Here is a 16,423-nt window from a genome sequence, read left to right on the forward strand (position 1 = left end):
GAGAAGGAAGCTGAACCTCACCGAGAAGGCGGAGACGAGGCTAGCGAAGTATGATTTCGTCTCCCTTCTCTTAGTTTAGTTTCTTCCTTTATGTAAAATGGCCTTGAAGCCCTCCTTGTATAGAAAATTTTTTTTCTTATGAATGAAAAAATTCTTCTTTCTGCTCTTGTGTCTTCGTTTAGCCTTTCGTACTCTCTTACTCCTGTTGTGGTTTACTACCTGCTCGGTAAGCTGAAATGCCGAACTGACGTAGCTGCTTTGTACTCAAGGAGATGGAGATACTTCACTGGAAACGGCTGTACTCTTCGGCTTTAGACGAAGCTGAGAAAAGAGCTATAGCCGATCAGACGAAGAATGACGAGCTTCTGGCTCGTTTAGTGAAGCTGGAGGCCGATAATAAGGACTTAGAGTCCGATAAGAATGATCTGGAGGCCGAGCTGAACACGACCATTGCTGAGAGGACTGCGTACGAGGATTACATCCGTGTGCGCGGGGGAATGACCATATCAGATGTTCAGAGTCGAGTTGACGAACTGTGGGAGGAATATAATGTACTCCGGAGGAACAATGCGCTGGAGAGCTCGGCTTGCCAACAAGTCGTGACATCATTGCGGCGCTGGGCCTCTCGGTACGACATAGTTCTTGCCCGGCGTCCCTCAATTGAGAGATTCCTCCGGCATTTCCCGCCAACAGATGCTAGTACTCCAGCTCAAACCTCTGATTCACTTGCTCAAAACCCTACTCCAAGTCAGCAACGAACTCAGGGACAACCGGAGACGTCAAGTCAAGGACGGGCTGAAGTTCGCAGAAGAGCTGTGGTTATGAGTGAGCAAGATCGGCAAATGCTTCGTGAAGAGATTCTTCGCCGCCGAGGTGCTAGGGCTTCCCGGGCTCAGAGAAGAGGTGGCAGGTCGATTAGAGCATCTCGTCGACCTGCTTATTCTGCGGCTGCCTGGAACGCCCGAACTCAGCTTCACGAGGATTTTGTGAATAGATGGCTCAACTTTAGCAACCCTGGACAGTAGAATAGTCCTTTGTAATAGCGTAACGCCATCTCGTAGGGTAGCGGAGTTGTGTGCCGAACAAGATTTGAAAAATGAAATTTTGTTTTCGCTTCTAACACTGTATTTACAGCTTAGCGAAAAATTTCATCGTACTTGTCCTCGGTCTTATGAAGTAAACTTCTTTGACCGGACTTGGTCCTTGGTCTGATGAAATAAACATCTTTGACCGGACTCGTCTTTGGTCTGATGAAATAAACATCTTTGACCGGACTCGTCTTGGGTCTGATGAAATAAACATCTTTGACCGGACTCGTCTTTGGTCTGATGAAATAAACATCTTTGACCGGACTCGTCTTTGGTCTGATGAAATAAACATCTTTGACCGGACTCGTCTTTGGTCTGATGAAATAAACATCTTTGACCGGACTCGTCTTTGGTCTGATGAAATAAACATCTTTGACCGGACTCGTCTTGGGTCTGATGAAATAAACATCTTTGACCGGACTCGTCTTTGGTCTGATGAAATAAACATCTTTGACCGGACTCGTCTTTGGTCTGATGAAATAAACATCTTTGACCGGACTCGTCTTTGGTCTGATGAAATAAACATCTTTGACCGGACTTGGTTTGTGTTCTAATTTGGCGATTTTTGTCGCCGGGATCGAACTTTCCCTTGTCCTAATTCGGCGAGTTTTATCGCGTGGATCGGACTTTCCCTTGTCCTAATTCAGGCAAGTTTTATCGCGAGAATCGGACTTTCGTTGCAGTTCGTTTCAGACGAAGTGCTTGATTTTTAAGCCGAATTGTGGTCTTGTATCCTCTTTAGAAGCTTGGACTTCACAATCGTTGGCTTATTGCAGCTCGTTTCAGACGAACTGCTTGTTTAAGCTGAATTGTGGTCTTGTATCTTCTGTAGAAGCTTTGACTCACAATCGTTGGCTTGTTGCAGCTCGTTTCAGACGAACTGCTTGTTTAAGCTGAATTGTGGTCTTGTATCTTCTGTAGAAGCTTTGACTCACAATCGTTGGCTTGTTGCAGCTCGTTTCAGACGAACTGCTTGTTTAAGCTGAATTGTGGTCTTGTATCTTCTGTAGAAGCTTTGACTCACAATCGTTGGCTTATATATGTTCTAAGAAGGGGATCAGCCTTCGAAGAACAAGATACCTCAGTAACATTTGTAAGAGACGACACGCACCGAAACAGACAAAACACACAGACAAAACGCACAGAGACAAATAAAGACCAAGCAAACCAAAGAAAGCACATTGACCGGACTGTCTCTTACAAATGGAACTTTTTGAGGTTGGAAACGTACCATGTTCGGGGTACTTGTGCTCTTGACACGTGAGTCAATTTGTAAGACCCTTTGCCGAGGACTTCTGACACCCGATATGGACCTTCCCATGTGGGTTCGAGTTCGCCCAGCTTTTCTGCTCGGCTTACTTCGTTGTTTCTCAAGACGAGATCTCCCACTTGAAATTGCAGCTTCTTCACCCTTTGGTTGTAATACCGGGCTACTTGCTCCTTGTACTTGGCTGCTTTTATGCAGGCCAATTCTCTTCTTTCTTCGGCAAGATCTAGTTCGGCTCTCAGTCCGTCACCATTCATTTCTGAGGAGAAATTGAGTTCGGGGACTGGGTATGCCAATCTAAACCGGAATCACAGCTTCAGTGCCGTACACCATTGAGTTCGGCTCCGGTGTGACTTCGGTCATTTCGCCTGCCTCCGACTCCGGCTGCTGTGATTGCTATGCTTGATGGTGCCGAACTGATTGCTCGGCACTTTTAAGCGCAATCTGCGAACACACTTGCTCTTTTTCGATCACCTCGGATGACCGCTATCCCTCCTTTGGTGGGGAAGGTGTTCGGCGAGGAAGCCTCTGATCGCTATGATCGGGCGTCTTTTCGTCTCCTCTAGATGAGCTGTCTAAAGACCGTTTTCGACGGTCTGCCTCATCGGCTCGGGAGAACTGGTCCGCAATGTCCCACATCTCTTGAGCTGTTTGCGGACTGCATTCCACGAGCTTTCTGTAGAGAGCTCCGGGCAGGATTCCATTTTGGAATGCCGAAATGACAAGTAGATCATTGAGATTATCTACCTGTAGGCATTCCTTATGGAATCTCGTCAGGAAGTCGCTGATCTTTTCGTCGCGACCTTGACGTATAGAAAGCAGCTGAGCCGAAGTATTTCGGGCTTCCGCTTTCTGAAAGAACCTCCTGTGGAAAGCGTCCATCAGATCTCGGTAGGATCTGATGCTGCCTTGGGGAAGGCTGTCGAACCACCTTCTGGCGTTCCCGATGAGCAGCTCGGGGAACAGCTTGCACATATGGACCTCATTGAGACCTTGGTTCGCCATATTATACTGATAGCGTCCCAGGAAGTCATGAGGATCCACGAGTCCGTCATAGGTTATCGACGGAGTTCGGTAGTTCTGTGGAAGGGGAGTTCGGGTGATATCATCCGAGAACGGAGTCTTCAATGCTCCGTACATGGCGAACCCGACATCTCTTCGGTATGGAGGAGATGGAGATCTCCTGTGATTCCGGTACCGAGGAGGAACAGGAATGTGTCGGGGTTGAGGATTCTTCTTCCTGGAAGACACGGCACTACTGCGGTAGTGACTTTCATGTCTGGATGAGGAAGGAGAATCCACCGTTTTCGTCTTCGGCTCTTGGCTCTTTTGCAGAAAGGCTAAGAACTCATCCTGCTTCTCAGCCAAGAACAGCTTGACAGCCTCATTCAAATCAGGCTGCTGGGAAGACTCAGTGGGACGATTTTTGGAGCGACTTGTTCCTTCGCCATGAGAACTGGTGGTGGATTTATCCCTAGGCTGTTTTCCAGACCTATGGGATGGATTGGCTTCCTCCTGGTTCTCACGGGCAGGAATACGGGTACTCTGCGATCTGGTATGCATTTTTTGGGTGGAAAAAATGGATCAAAAATTCGCTTTATCACAAATTTGGTTCTCTGTTTCCCACAGACGGCGCCAGTGATGAGTCCGCGAATTTCTGATGTTAGTAAATGCAGGAAAATACAGATCACGACACAGAGAATTTACGTGGTTCGATTTACTGAGGTAAATCTACGTCCACGGGAAGAAAAGGGGGCAGAGTTGTATTGCTTGATCTGTTTTCTACAGCTTACAAATACAAACTTGCTATTTGCTATATGGTCTTTTTTCTCTAGAGAGCTTCTAACCCCTTTCTATCAGATCTAAGTTCTATTTATACATTGAACTAAGATCGTGGCTTACATCATCACTCTAGGTCGTGGAGGTCGTGTAGGTCATGGCCTAAGATCGTGGCCTGAGTTGACGCCACGTGGTAGTGGGTATGTTGGAAGTCGTGGAAATCCTGCATGGGTCCACTAACTCCTTGTTCGGTCGAAAACTGAGACCGAACTGCTTTGGTTGCCGATCTGAGAGTAGAGCTTGATGCCGACCTAAGAGCAGAGCTTGATTGGTTGGCTTTTGCCGAGCTGTAGGCTGAGGCCGAACTCTTACTGAGACCGAACTGCTTTGGTTGCCGATCTGAGAGCTTGGTGCCGACTTGAGAGCAGAGCTTGATTGGTTGGCTTTTACCGAGCTGTAGGCTGAGGCCGAACTCTTTGGTAATGCCGAACTCATACTCTTCCTTGGGCTGATGGGCCGTCACTGCTGTTGGGCTTGTTTAGTCCGTACCCCATCATTTATGATATTTTAGATTACTTTTTAAGTTCGTGACAAATAGGATAAAATGCTCGTAGAAAATTACGATGATTTAGTAGTGCCAAGTAGGATAAAATATGCACGAAAGTTGGTTGGTTATGGTGATTGACATGCTATGGGAAATAACAAACAAAATATAAAGTTTGTGATTTTTGAGACCAATTTCAAAATTTGTGGAAAATATCAAAATTTGACCAAAGTTCATGATTTTAGAGACCAATATCCATTTTAAATTTAAATTCATATATGATCACCCTCAATCTCAGGCCGTTGCATCATATTGGCATGATCATACATGGGATGAGGATATGCTGCATAGTTTATCTTTCAGGTTTGGCGTACCTCCAGATGTGATAGACTAGATCAGAGCCACGCCGATCGAGTTGGGGGCGAAGGATGTGAGGCGATGGAGTCTGACTAGCCATGGCGAGTTCTCTGTGACCTCAGCCTGGGAGAGCATCCGGACTAGACTCTCGAAGAGGGAGATTTTTTGGCTTATCTGGAATCAAGGGTTGACCCCCACCATCTCGGTGTTCATTTGGAGACTGTTGTTTGGTAGGTTGCCGGTGGATGAAAAGTTGCAGAGGAGGGGGATTGAGTTAGCGTCTAGGTGTCAGTGTTGTTGGTCTCCTTCGGTTGAATCTCTTAGTCATGTCTTTTTTTCGAGTCAGTCGGCGATTTCTACATGGGAGTATTTCGATGTCTGGTTTCCTTCTTCGCACACACCGATTCACACGAGCACTGATATTGCACTTAGACTAGGTCACTGGCGGAGGTCCTCTTTCCAGAGGGCTCCCGCCTTGCATATTAGTTTTCTTATACCCTGTTTGATTGCTTGGTTTCTTTGGACGGAGAGGAATAGCTGCAAACATGGCGGTCGTCCTTTTCGTCAATCTCATGTTATTTGGCAGGTCACTCACCATCTCCATGTGCTTGTTTTGGCCGGCAAGATCTCCCAGACCCACTGGAGGGGATGTTTGCCGTCGGTTGATTTCATGTCTTTCTCCCCCAGACAGCAGGTTCTGCGGTCACTCATGGTCCTATGGCATCCACCTGATGCCCCTTGGGTAAAGCTAAACACTGACGGTGTCTTCTCTTCATCGACTCTGGACGCGGGGGAGGGAAGATTGGTTCGAGGTTCGGATGGAGGACATCTGCGCACCTTCTACGCTCCGATAGCCGCATCATCGAGCTTTGAGGCGGAGTTGTTGGCTCTTATTCGGGGTCTCGAGATGGCTATGGAACTTTCTACACACATATGGATTGAGCTGGACTCAGCGGCTCTGGTTTCCTTGCTGTCATCTGGACAGCTTGGCGCTGCTGATCTTAGACATCACATGACTTTAATCCGGAGTATGACTTCTCAACGGCATGTCCGATTCTCACACATCTACAGAGAAGGGAACCGGGCAGCTGATTTTCTTGCAGGTAGGGGGGTTCAGACCCCAGCCCTTACTAACTACGATCCAACCTCTGCGTCTCGGTATCTGAAGGCGTTGGTTAGGATTGACCAGTTGGGATATCCTAACTTCCTCTTCCGCCACAGAGATGTGGATTGATCCGGTTCACATGTTGGGTTACCTTATGTTTTTTTCGATCTTCCTTTTGATTATTTAGTTCATTACTTTTTTATGATAGGATGAAGGATGATAGGATGAAGGATCCCGGCTTGTGAGAACTCCAATTTACTTCTCCATGCTCCTTTTTTGGATCTTAGTCACTTTTGGGCTAAGATCATATTTTTGGAACATTATATTTCGATTATTTTCACAGGTTGGGGGTCTGTCTAAACCCCCCGCCCACAATGGGTGTTTTTTATTTTAAAAAAAAGCCATAGCCACTGGTTTTCCAACATTAAAAGACGTCAACACCCCTGCGATCGATGCACCACAAAGTTCTACTCCCCCGAATACATTCAGGGGCAACTTAGTCAATATTGATTATGGATCCTTCTCCACCTGAACAGGCTGAACTGTTTTCTTTTCTTTGACAACAAGCACAAAATCCTTCTAAAACCCTCTCTGCCTTCCTCGCTCCACCGCCACCATCCCCATCACCGGCGTCTGCCCATCACGATACCGCCGCCACGGCCATGTCTCTGAGCAGAATAACTACCCGGTTCTCAAGAATCTTATTGACTCAATCCCGAAAGTCCAAGCTCCTCTCCGGCCTCCATGGAAGCAAACATTTCCAAACTTCATCCAATTACTTAATTTCATCACCCAGAGTTAATGACATGGTACGATTCTTCTCTTTCCGTATTAGGTTTTGATCGATTATTTTCTGTTTCAGCGGCTGCTCTATTCATTTTCCGCATTTATGCGCACGTTTATTCTGGATTTTTTTTTCAGTTTTCGCAATTTGTACGTGTCTGTCTTTCTTTTAATCAGAATACTAATGATACTCATGATTGCTAGTTTTTTCGCGGTTGGGAACTCCTTCCTGTTCATTTAACATTTTCAGTTTTTCTGCAGCCTTTCATGTTTTTTCGCCCTTGATTCTCCCCCTTTCTGGAAAGTTAAAATTTCTAATTTTTAGCTCATTTTGCAACTGATATATTCATTTGATACGAACTTTAAAACTTGGAAAAATTGTTTTTTCACCAGAACTTGCTCAAACTTTTTGAGTAGACAATATTCGTTAGATTGTTTAACCAGGTAGAGAGGGTCGTGCATACATGTTTATGTCTTCCATGTAGCCATGATAAGTATCAACTGAGATTACTGTTACAGTATGGAGTTGTAATCTTGACTTTCAGGAAGTTATATTTAATTCAGTTCAGTAATTTCTTCGTTTATGCTTTCACCGAAGTTATATTTCAGAATTTTAATGTATACTATTTTATAATTGTATTTATTTTGGATGGGTGAGCTTCTGAGATTCAATTTACTGTCTATCTTTGCTTATTTATTGTTGAATGCTCATTTGTTTTCATTCTATTGCTCGTTTAATATGATGCCGCCAGCATCTAAATGTCTGAAGTCTAAAGTTAATTCAATTCCTGTTCAGCATCTATCTTTGTCTAGGCAATAAATAGTAATCAAAATTAACATGTTGACCCAAAAATGAGAAAAGAACAGCTGGTATCTCGGGGATACCAGGCTACAACATTGCTGAATTAGATTTTGAGCTTTGTGTTGCACTGCTTTCTAGATTCTCATAATGGAAATTTTATTGTGTGAATGTTGTTGGAATTAAGAGGTGCTCACTTTCCATTGTAGGTGGTACCTGCTCAGATTTCTTCACTACATCATTCTGCCCTTAGTTCAACAGGCTTTCAATGGTTTGGATTCTCATCATCTGCATCGCCAAAGCCCAATGAGAAGGAGACGACGGCTCATTCTGGAAATGGAAAGGAAAATAAGGAGGCTAATGAAGCTTCTAGTGCAACAGAAGAATCTGTTTCTGATGAGAAAAGTGAATCAGGTTGATTTGGTATCTCACCCCATATATTTGATAATTGAAAGGAGAATATGTATACTAAACAAGTTGATTTTTTACTATGATTCAGATTTGGAGAGCGAGCTTTCTAGAGATGAGCTGGTGAAACTTGTGGTGGAAAAGGAACAACTTTTGGTGAAAAAGCAGGAAGAATTTGATCAAATGAAGGATAAGGTGTTAAGGTCCTTCGCGGAGATGGAAAATGTGAAAGCGCGTACAAAGCGTGAATCAGAAAATGCAAAGAAGTTTGCTATTCAGGTATGTGTATTTGTTCCGGTGACATGCTCTATGGGGACCCCTTTTCCTGGCAACTAGAGGAGGCTGACCTAAATATTTGTTAACCTATTATGCAGAATTTTGCTAAAAGCCTTTTGGATGTGGCGGATAATCTAGCAAGAGCTTCTTCTGCTGCAAAAGAGAGTTTTTCGAAAATTGATACCTCTCAAGATGCAGCTGGAGCTGTTAATCAACTTAAAACACTGCTTGAAGGTGTTGAAATGACTGAAAAGCAGTTAGCAGAGGTATTTAAGTTTTTGGATCCTTCATTCTCTCAGTAGATTTTGTGTCTCTGCTATGCTTGTAAAGTGCTTTATACTAATTTATTGTTTGTCTAGGAGGTGATTATTATGAACAAATTCAACTAGACATGAAGGGAATAGTAATCAGAATGCCATTTGCTATAATTGTAAATCCAACTTAATTACCTTTCCAACAATATTTCATCCACTCCCAGATATCGTGTATCTAAAAAATTATGAATATTTGCTACAATTGTAAAGCCAACTCAATTACCTTTCTAACAATATATTATCCACTCCCAGATTTCTTGTATCTAAATTTTTTGAATATTTGAGGTATAGATCATGAATAAATGAGTCACACTCACAGTCAAGGATGTTAATTTTTGTTAACCGTTTAATGGCATGTGCCTGACACTGTTATCCTGTGATTACGTGTTTTCTTCATGTAAAGATTGTAAAGTAGTGCACTAACTTTTCATTTGCAGGTATTTAAAAAATTTGGACTCGAGAAATATGACCCAACAGATGAGGAGTTTGATCCAAACAGGCATAATGCAGTGTTCCAAGTACCAGATGCTTCAAAGCCGGCGGGTCGTGTTGCAGTTGTTCTAAAGGTATCTTAAAAGCTTTGAAACTTTTACAGCACTAGGTTTCTCAAAAGATAAAATTAAAAAGTTGGAATAGAAACATGGGAAGGGTTGCTATTATTTGTTTCAAATGGTTCTATTATGAATTGGGATGATGAATCATGTATAGGACTTACTGCGTGCTTTATCCATCATTCTTCCTGTTGGTCTTTCCCTCATGTATGTCTCTTTGCTTCCTTTTTAGGCTGGGTACGAGCTGCACGACCGAGTTATAAGGCCTGCCGAAGTTGGTGTCACAGTCGCGGTGGACAACGAGGAAGCTTAATAAGGATCTGATGCTTGAGAAACTCTCCAAAACATTCAGGTGGAAAAAGAAATCTACTCTTATACTAATTTGGATGCATTCTTCCAACTACTTAGATAGAAATATTTGCTAATTTCCCCTTAATCTTTACACTGTGTTCTTCTTTGCCGGTATTTTCAGTGCTACTGAAATTTTGGTTGTGAAGAGATAGGCGTAGAAGGAACTGATTTTGGTTTGTTCTACTGCCTGTAAAAATAAACGCCCTCGTTTGAGTTCGTCTCAATTCAGTGTTAATTCTGCAAGTTTTATAAGTTGAGGGACAGTGTAGGTAGAGATGGTTTTGATGTAAGATTTTGTGCATCTTTCGAGATCATTTAATTTCTTTAATTTCATAATATTCATAAAATAATATGAATCCTGACATAGTCCAAGAAAGAGAAATACATGAATTTTATTTCATTCCTATTTATTTTCTAGTTACCAAAATAAGGAATGTCAATTTTATTTCTATTTGTATTTCTTGGGCATACTAAGCAAATGAATGAATTGAGATTTGTCATTCATTTCCCTCTTTCATTGCGTTCATATTCTATATGCTCTTGTTTCATTCCATCGAACCAAGTACGTAGTTGTGGATTTATGTATGCTGCAATATCTTCTTCAAAATCCATTGGACGATGAGACATATTATGAACTTATGGACGAGCATAAAATGACCATACTTAGTGAGAACATTGATGAAATCGGCTGGGCATCCAGCGGTAGAGGCTGTAGAGCTAAGCTTGCAGAGAACAGATTGCACGAGAATTAAAAAAATCATGTTGATTGGCGAAGTGTTTAGCCCCGACGAGAATACACAGCCTTCAACTTGCACTCCGGGGAGAAATCTATTGCTTTTATTGTCGACACAGAAATCTATGATGATAGGTACGGGACCTCTTTCGTTCTCATTCTGAAATAGACTTGTATTTTTCCTCTTTGTTTCTTTAGCTTTAGCTTTTTATTATGGGATTAGAGCATTAGCAGTGGCGGACGTCACCGCGGAATTCCCATCGGCGTGTGAGAATTCCGTGGCGGACGTCCGCCATTGTGCGTGGCATGCACGGATATGGAATTCCATCGAGAAATTCGCAATTCCGCGGAATTCCTGTGCGGACGTCCTCCATTGCGTTGATTCCCGCGGAATTCCCGTTTATTGCATTATTGTGGGAAGTCCGTTGGGAATTCCGCAGGGAATTCTGCCACTGTGCAGTGGGAAGTCCGTATGACGTGGCAGTGCAGTGGGAAGTCTGTATGACGTGGCATGAGGTGTTTTTGAGAATTTCGCCGGGAGCTCCGCGCCACTGCTGATGCTCTTAGAAACAAAGAAGGAATGTGAGGAAGGAAAATTGGCTAAATCCTCAACCGTGATGGGGAGATCGACGGTCATGTACTCTACACGACTCAATTAACGTCATGTCCTCTACCATAAACTCAAATTTAATATTCTCTATATAATACTATTGTCTTTTTACTCACTCAATTTTAAGAGTGATTTGTTTTAATTTTAACCCAAAAATGAGCAAATTGTACTAAAAAACCTACAATGGGATAAGTTTTTTAATATCATTTAATGGTGTTTAAAATATTTAACGGAATGTATTAATTTAAAACACTTTGTAAACTTTTTGTATATAATATGTAAACTTAATACTTTTTGTATTAAATTGAAATAAAAGTAAAACATTTTGTATAAAATATGTAATTATCCCTTTTATATTTATATTAGGATATTAACTCCCATATGACTCTTCGATTCTCGGAGTGGATCTCCTACTCCACTCCTCCTACTCCACTCCTATTCCACACTCATAACAAAATAAAATAATCCATCATCACTTATTAAAATTAGTCATGATTATAATATTATTTTATTTTGTTGTGAGTAGTGGAGTAGGAGACCCTCTCCGGTTCTACTTTCATTTGTGATCTGTTAGATCTGGAAATCAGCCCTTAAGATTAAATCTTATGCCGATGTTATATTGGTGTGTAAAAGATATCAATCGCATGTATATCAGTCAATTCAACGTATGAAAAATGTTAATATTAATGGAATTTGATTTTTGGTAGTTAAAATATTTTCTCTATCTTAAAAAATATCTCAAAATTTTAAAATATTAACATTATTTACCACAATTGACAAAATATAGTAAAATAAAATTTTTTGTATTCGAATTAAGATAAAATATGAATAATTTAATTACCCAAGTATTTATCGATCACAATTTAAAACCGCTTAATCATTAACGACTGACTGAATGCAAATTTGAAAAATTGGTTGTGGGGAGTTACAGATAACAAAGGGGAAAGGAAAGTGAGAAAAAGAAATTCAAAAATTCCGCGTATTCCGATGACGAGCGAGATTGAACCGGCGAAGCTGCTTCTCCCTTACCTTCAGCGAGCCGATGAGTTGCAGAAACACGAGCCTCTCGTCGCCTACTATTGTATACATTTCTCCTTCTAATTAATCCTCCATTTCTATTCATCATTCTGCTTTACTTCTCAATTATTCACCAGGTCGATTGTATGCCATGGACCGAGGGCTCAACATTCCTCAGAAAGAGCGCACCAAGGCTACCAACGCCCTCCTTGTCTCGCTAATGAATCAGCTCGAAAAGGTTTTTTCGGATCAGCTTCTCTTTATTTTTGTTATATCTTTTCAATTATCCGCTCTCTTACTTAGATTTAAGTAATTTATAGAAAGGCTCTTGAATTTTGGGTGTTTGGAAATTGCGACCACCTTGTCTGATTGCAACAATTTTACACAAATTTTTTGTGAGGCCATCCACACGCCCAGCAATAGCCCAGCCATAGTCTAGCCACAAACTCCTTCTGCCACATCATCAACACTAAAAATCCTCCTGCCACATCATCAAAACAAGCAAATAGCCTAGCCATAGCCTAGCCACCTCACTCAAAATTATATAAAACAAATAATTAACAATCACACAAAATACGGAATTAAATTTATGACACAGATACGAGAAAATTCAATAATAATATTAAAATTTTAAAAAAGTACATTAATTAAAAAAACACACTTTATTAAAATTAAAATAACATTACAACATCATCATTAATGAGTTTGTCCCACATCGAAAGTGAAATATAAAATATTCAAGGATGTCTCTATAAAAGAGAAACAACCAAGAATGAGTTTGTCCCACATCAAAAGTGGAACGTAAAATATTCAAGAATGTCTCTATAAAAGAGAAACAACCAAGAATGAGTTTGTCAAGAATGAGTTTGTCCCACACCGAAAGTGGAACATAAAACATTCTAGGATGTCTCTATAAAAGAGAAACAACCAAGAATGAGTTTGTCCCACATCGAGAGTGGAACATAAAACATTCAAGGATGTCCTTATAAAATAGAAACAACCAAGAATGAGTTTCATAAAAAAACATTAAATAAAAAAAATTAAAAAATCTACTGGGCGATGCGCTCGGTGATCCGGAGCTTGCAATGGCGCCGAGCGGATCGCCCAGCGCCCACACATCGCCGAGCGCTCGGCGGTTTTTAATTCCGAAATCCGCTGGGCGGTTGTAATGGACCGCCTAGCGCCGGGGCTCGGCTAGGCGGTGCGCTAGGCGCCATTGCGGATGGCCTGAGCTTGTGTATTTGTAGATAGTAGACACGTCACCAGGTGGAATTCACTGAGGGCAGATGGATTATGCAGATGAACATTTGTTTTTCTGCATATGCTCAATTGTTATCGATAATTTTTAAAATTTTAAGTGATCTGACTTGCCTATTTGAAACAGCTATACCGAGTTGTTTGGTGCAATTTGATTTTGATATCATGGCATACATATATGATATATCCAGATCACAACAATTGAGAGGATGCGATGCTTCTTTCAGTTTACCTTTTTTTCCTATTGTCTCGTAGGACAAGAAGTCAGTTATTTTGGGACCTGATGACCACCTACATGTGGAAGGATTTGCCTTGAATGTATTTTCCAAGGCAGACAAACAGGATAGAGCTGGGCGAGCTGATCTGTATGTTACTTCCCTACATCTTTTTAATTTGTCTTTATCTGGTCATGTATTTGATGCTTTCAAGAATTCATTTCTTTTTCTCATAAAGGTACAATCCACTAAAATTCTTATGCCTGCAATACTTGAGTAGTTTTAAAAATTCTGATGGTGAGCACATGAAGGAGGATCTTGTGTTTGGGAGTGTAGTGAATAGATAGGATTTGCATAAGAATGTGATACACTATGGGTTTATCAACGCAGGGCGAAATCTTATAAGAGAGCATCCAAATGCCACACAATGATATAGTTGTGGTGACATTGCATTGTTGATTAGCTTTAGTTCTTTTTTGTGTGTTCAACTTTTAGTTGACGACAGAGTATTATTTGGAAGGTAAGGAACTTAACTGGGAGTTATTGTGTCATAGCTAAAACTGTAATTTCATGACATGTTTCTTGGAAATTGGAGAACTGCTGTTAAACATAAACATGTATTTGCAGATAAGATATCATGTACATCGGGTTTTTAAATTTTCTATCGAGTCTTGATGGAGCTAAGGGTACTGCTAAAATTGAATAGGCAACTGTTAAGAAGCAAGAACAAATATACACTATTTATTCTGAAACCTTGAAGGAAAGACCAAAAACTGTTGTTCCAGGAGCATTTCTCTCATTTCAAGCAAACTATGCCGGAGATTAAACACTATCCCAGGAACTTTTGAATACCGCCCAAAGAATACTACAACTACAGCACCAACTAGAAGTTTTAAACACACATTTTGCAGGAATAAAACAAATTAAGTAATTAACCATGCTACAAACAATCAACTACTGCATCAGTGCATCTATGTATACCCCCTCTCTTTTATTCTTATTGACCATAAATTCGTCATTCTTCTGCATTGCAAAGGAAATCTTTTTCACTTCTTCCTTTTTCGTTTAATCTTTTCCCATCCACCCCCTTCCATTTTATTTTTCTGCATTTTATTGGTCTAATTGAATGTTGTGAAATCATCTACCTTATCTAGAAAAAACTGGTGTTATGTCACTCAACTACTCGAGATCAATGTGATTAGTATCAGTACATCATTATTATGATATGTTAGTTCTTCCCTAGGCTATGTTTTGCTCATGAAAATATCAGGCATGTTCTTGTTCTGCTGGTGGGTTATCTTCTGAAGATTGTAGGGTTCAGCTCTGTGCGTATATGTTTTCTGAACTATTTTTACCCTGAGATTCATATCATGAACATCTTAACCATGCATAAGTAATGGGTGATTAGTCTATATTTCCTAGTTATAAATTATATCCAATTGGTACAGGAAAACTGCAAAAACTTTTTATGCTGCGAGCATTTTCTTTGATATCCTGAAGCAATTTGGTGAAGTTCAGCCTGATGTAAGTTCTCACTAGATTTAAAACATTACATTGATGGTGATATCACTGATATGTAGGATTTTCTAGTTGCTTGAGCATAAGTGTTTCTTTGAAGCTGATGTTTTCATTTGAACTTTTTGCAGCTTGAGCAGAAGCACAAGTATGCAACATGGAAAGCAGCTGATATAAGGAAAGCTCTGAGCGAAGGGAGGAAGCCTCTACCAGGTCCTCCTGGTGCTGAACCAGCACCATCGAGCGGTGAATATGTATGATATTTTTTATTACTCAAATTTTAAATTATATACGTAAACTGTTCTATCTCCTGCTGGGGAGTAAGTTTATTCATCAACTTGCTTGGTGAAAGTTAGTTCAAAATTGGAGCTGTTTCTGTAAATTATGTTGTGGGTTATTCTCATATGATTAATTGGAATGAATAGGCAGAATTTGCCCTTATTTCTTTAATGTTGTATTGCTTCCCCTAAATATCTTAGCAGTCATAGATTCTGAGTTGATAACTTCCCATCTTTTGTGGATTCTAATAGTTTTCACCTTTATTTTCACAGGATCTTGAACCAAGCAGCTCTGTTGATGCCACTCGGCCCAATTCCTCAACAACTGCGCCAGATTCCAGTTCATCATCTCACCAATATGATAAAGCTAATTTGCAGCACTCTAATATCTCACGACAACCTTCAAATATTACTCGTTCTTCTTCCTCAAATTATTCAACCCTGCATCATCACCCTAATGACGACTACCCTTCTGACCACTTTCATCAACCATCTCCATCCAATGGCACTGAGCGTTCCATCCATCCTCAATCATATCATCACCAACCGTTCCAGCCAGATTTTCAGCAGCATTTGCCTCACTCGTACCCAAATTTCCATTCTTACCCTAGCTTAACTGAGAGTACAGCTCCCCCCCACTACCCTTCTTATCATCAAAGCCATGGTGATGCCTATTCCAATTTTTCACCCTCAAACAATGTGAGTGTTTCAGAACCTTCACCAACTGCCGGACCAGAATATGAGTATGACAGCAACTATGAACCTCTGCCTGGGCAAATCGCTGAAGCACAGAAAGCAGCTAGGTTTGCTGTTAGTGCTCTGGCATTCGATGACGTTTTTGTTGCAGTAGATTTCCTTAAGAAATCACTGGAATTGTTGACAAAGCCAACAGCTAGCCACTGATCCGCTGCAGAAATTCTGCAAGTTACTTTAAATGTTTTGATATCCAGCAGAGCGATCGGTTGTGGTGATTATTTTGTTTTCAACTCATGAAGTGAAGAATGGGATCATATGTTTGAACAGAACTCTCTAAATTGCTGATGATGGAATTATGGATGCTTTTATGCAAATAGGATTTCTGAAATTTCAACATATTGACTCGCTCTTAATGATAACACGTTACATGGTATTTTGGCTTCGGCAGAAAATAAGATTATAATATTCCAGCTTGTGGTT

General features: G+C 41.0%; 3 protein-coding genes across 4 annotated transcripts; all 3 read left to right on the top strand.

Annotated features, from left to right (window-relative positions):
* Positions 1-5,744: 5,744 nt before the first annotated feature.
* LOC121808774 lies at positions 5,745-6,269 on the top strand. Its single transcript, XM_042209354.1, has one exon. The coding sequence runs from the start codon at positions 5,745-5,747 to the stop codon at positions 6,267-6,269; it is 525 nt and encodes a 174-aa protein (XP_042065288.1).
* Positions 6,270-6,680: 411 nt separating this feature from the next.
* On the top strand, positions 6,681-9,981 carry LOC121809550 (grpE protein homolog 2, mitochondrial-like). 2 transcript variants are annotated; one of them, XM_042210256.1, is made up of 7 exons: positions 6,681-6,949; positions 7,932-8,136; positions 8,222-8,409; positions 8,505-8,672; positions 9,158-9,286; positions 9,504-9,623; positions 9,744-9,981. In XM_042210256.1, the coding sequence occupies exons 1-6, from the start codon at positions 6,803-6,805 to the stop codon at positions 9,582-9,584; spliced, it is 918 nt and encodes a 305-aa protein (XP_042066190.1). In that variant the 5' UTR covers positions 6,681-6,802; the 3' UTR covers positions 9,585-9,623; positions 9,744-9,981. The 2 variants fall into 2 exon arrangements, with proteins under 2 accessions (XP_042066190.1, XP_042066189.1); XM_042210255.1 differs by having other exon boundaries at positions 9,504-9,981.
* Positions 9,982-10,116: 135 nt separating this feature from the next.
* On the top strand, positions 10,117-16,317 carry LOC121809549 (protein HOMOLOG OF MAMMALIAN LYST-INTERACTING PROTEIN 5-like). Its single transcript, XM_042210253.1, has 7 exons — positions 10,117-10,490; positions 11,897-12,046; positions 12,120-12,220; positions 13,495-13,604; positions 14,903-14,978; positions 15,101-15,223; positions 15,521-16,317. The coding sequence occupies exons 1-7, from the start codon at positions 10,301-10,303 to the stop codon at positions 16,148-16,150; spliced, it is 1,380 nt and encodes a 459-aa protein (XP_042066187.1). The 5' UTR covers positions 10,117-10,300; the 3' UTR covers positions 16,151-16,317.
* Positions 16,318-16,423: the final 106 nt, after the last annotated feature.

This window comes from Salvia splendens, chromosome 6 (genome assembly GCF_004379255.2).
Source record: "Salvia splendens isolate huo1 chromosome 6, SspV2, whole genome shotgun sequence".
Classification (NCBI taxonomy): domain Eukaryota; kingdom Viridiplantae; phylum Streptophyta; class Magnoliopsida; order Lamiales; family Lamiaceae; genus Salvia; species Salvia splendens.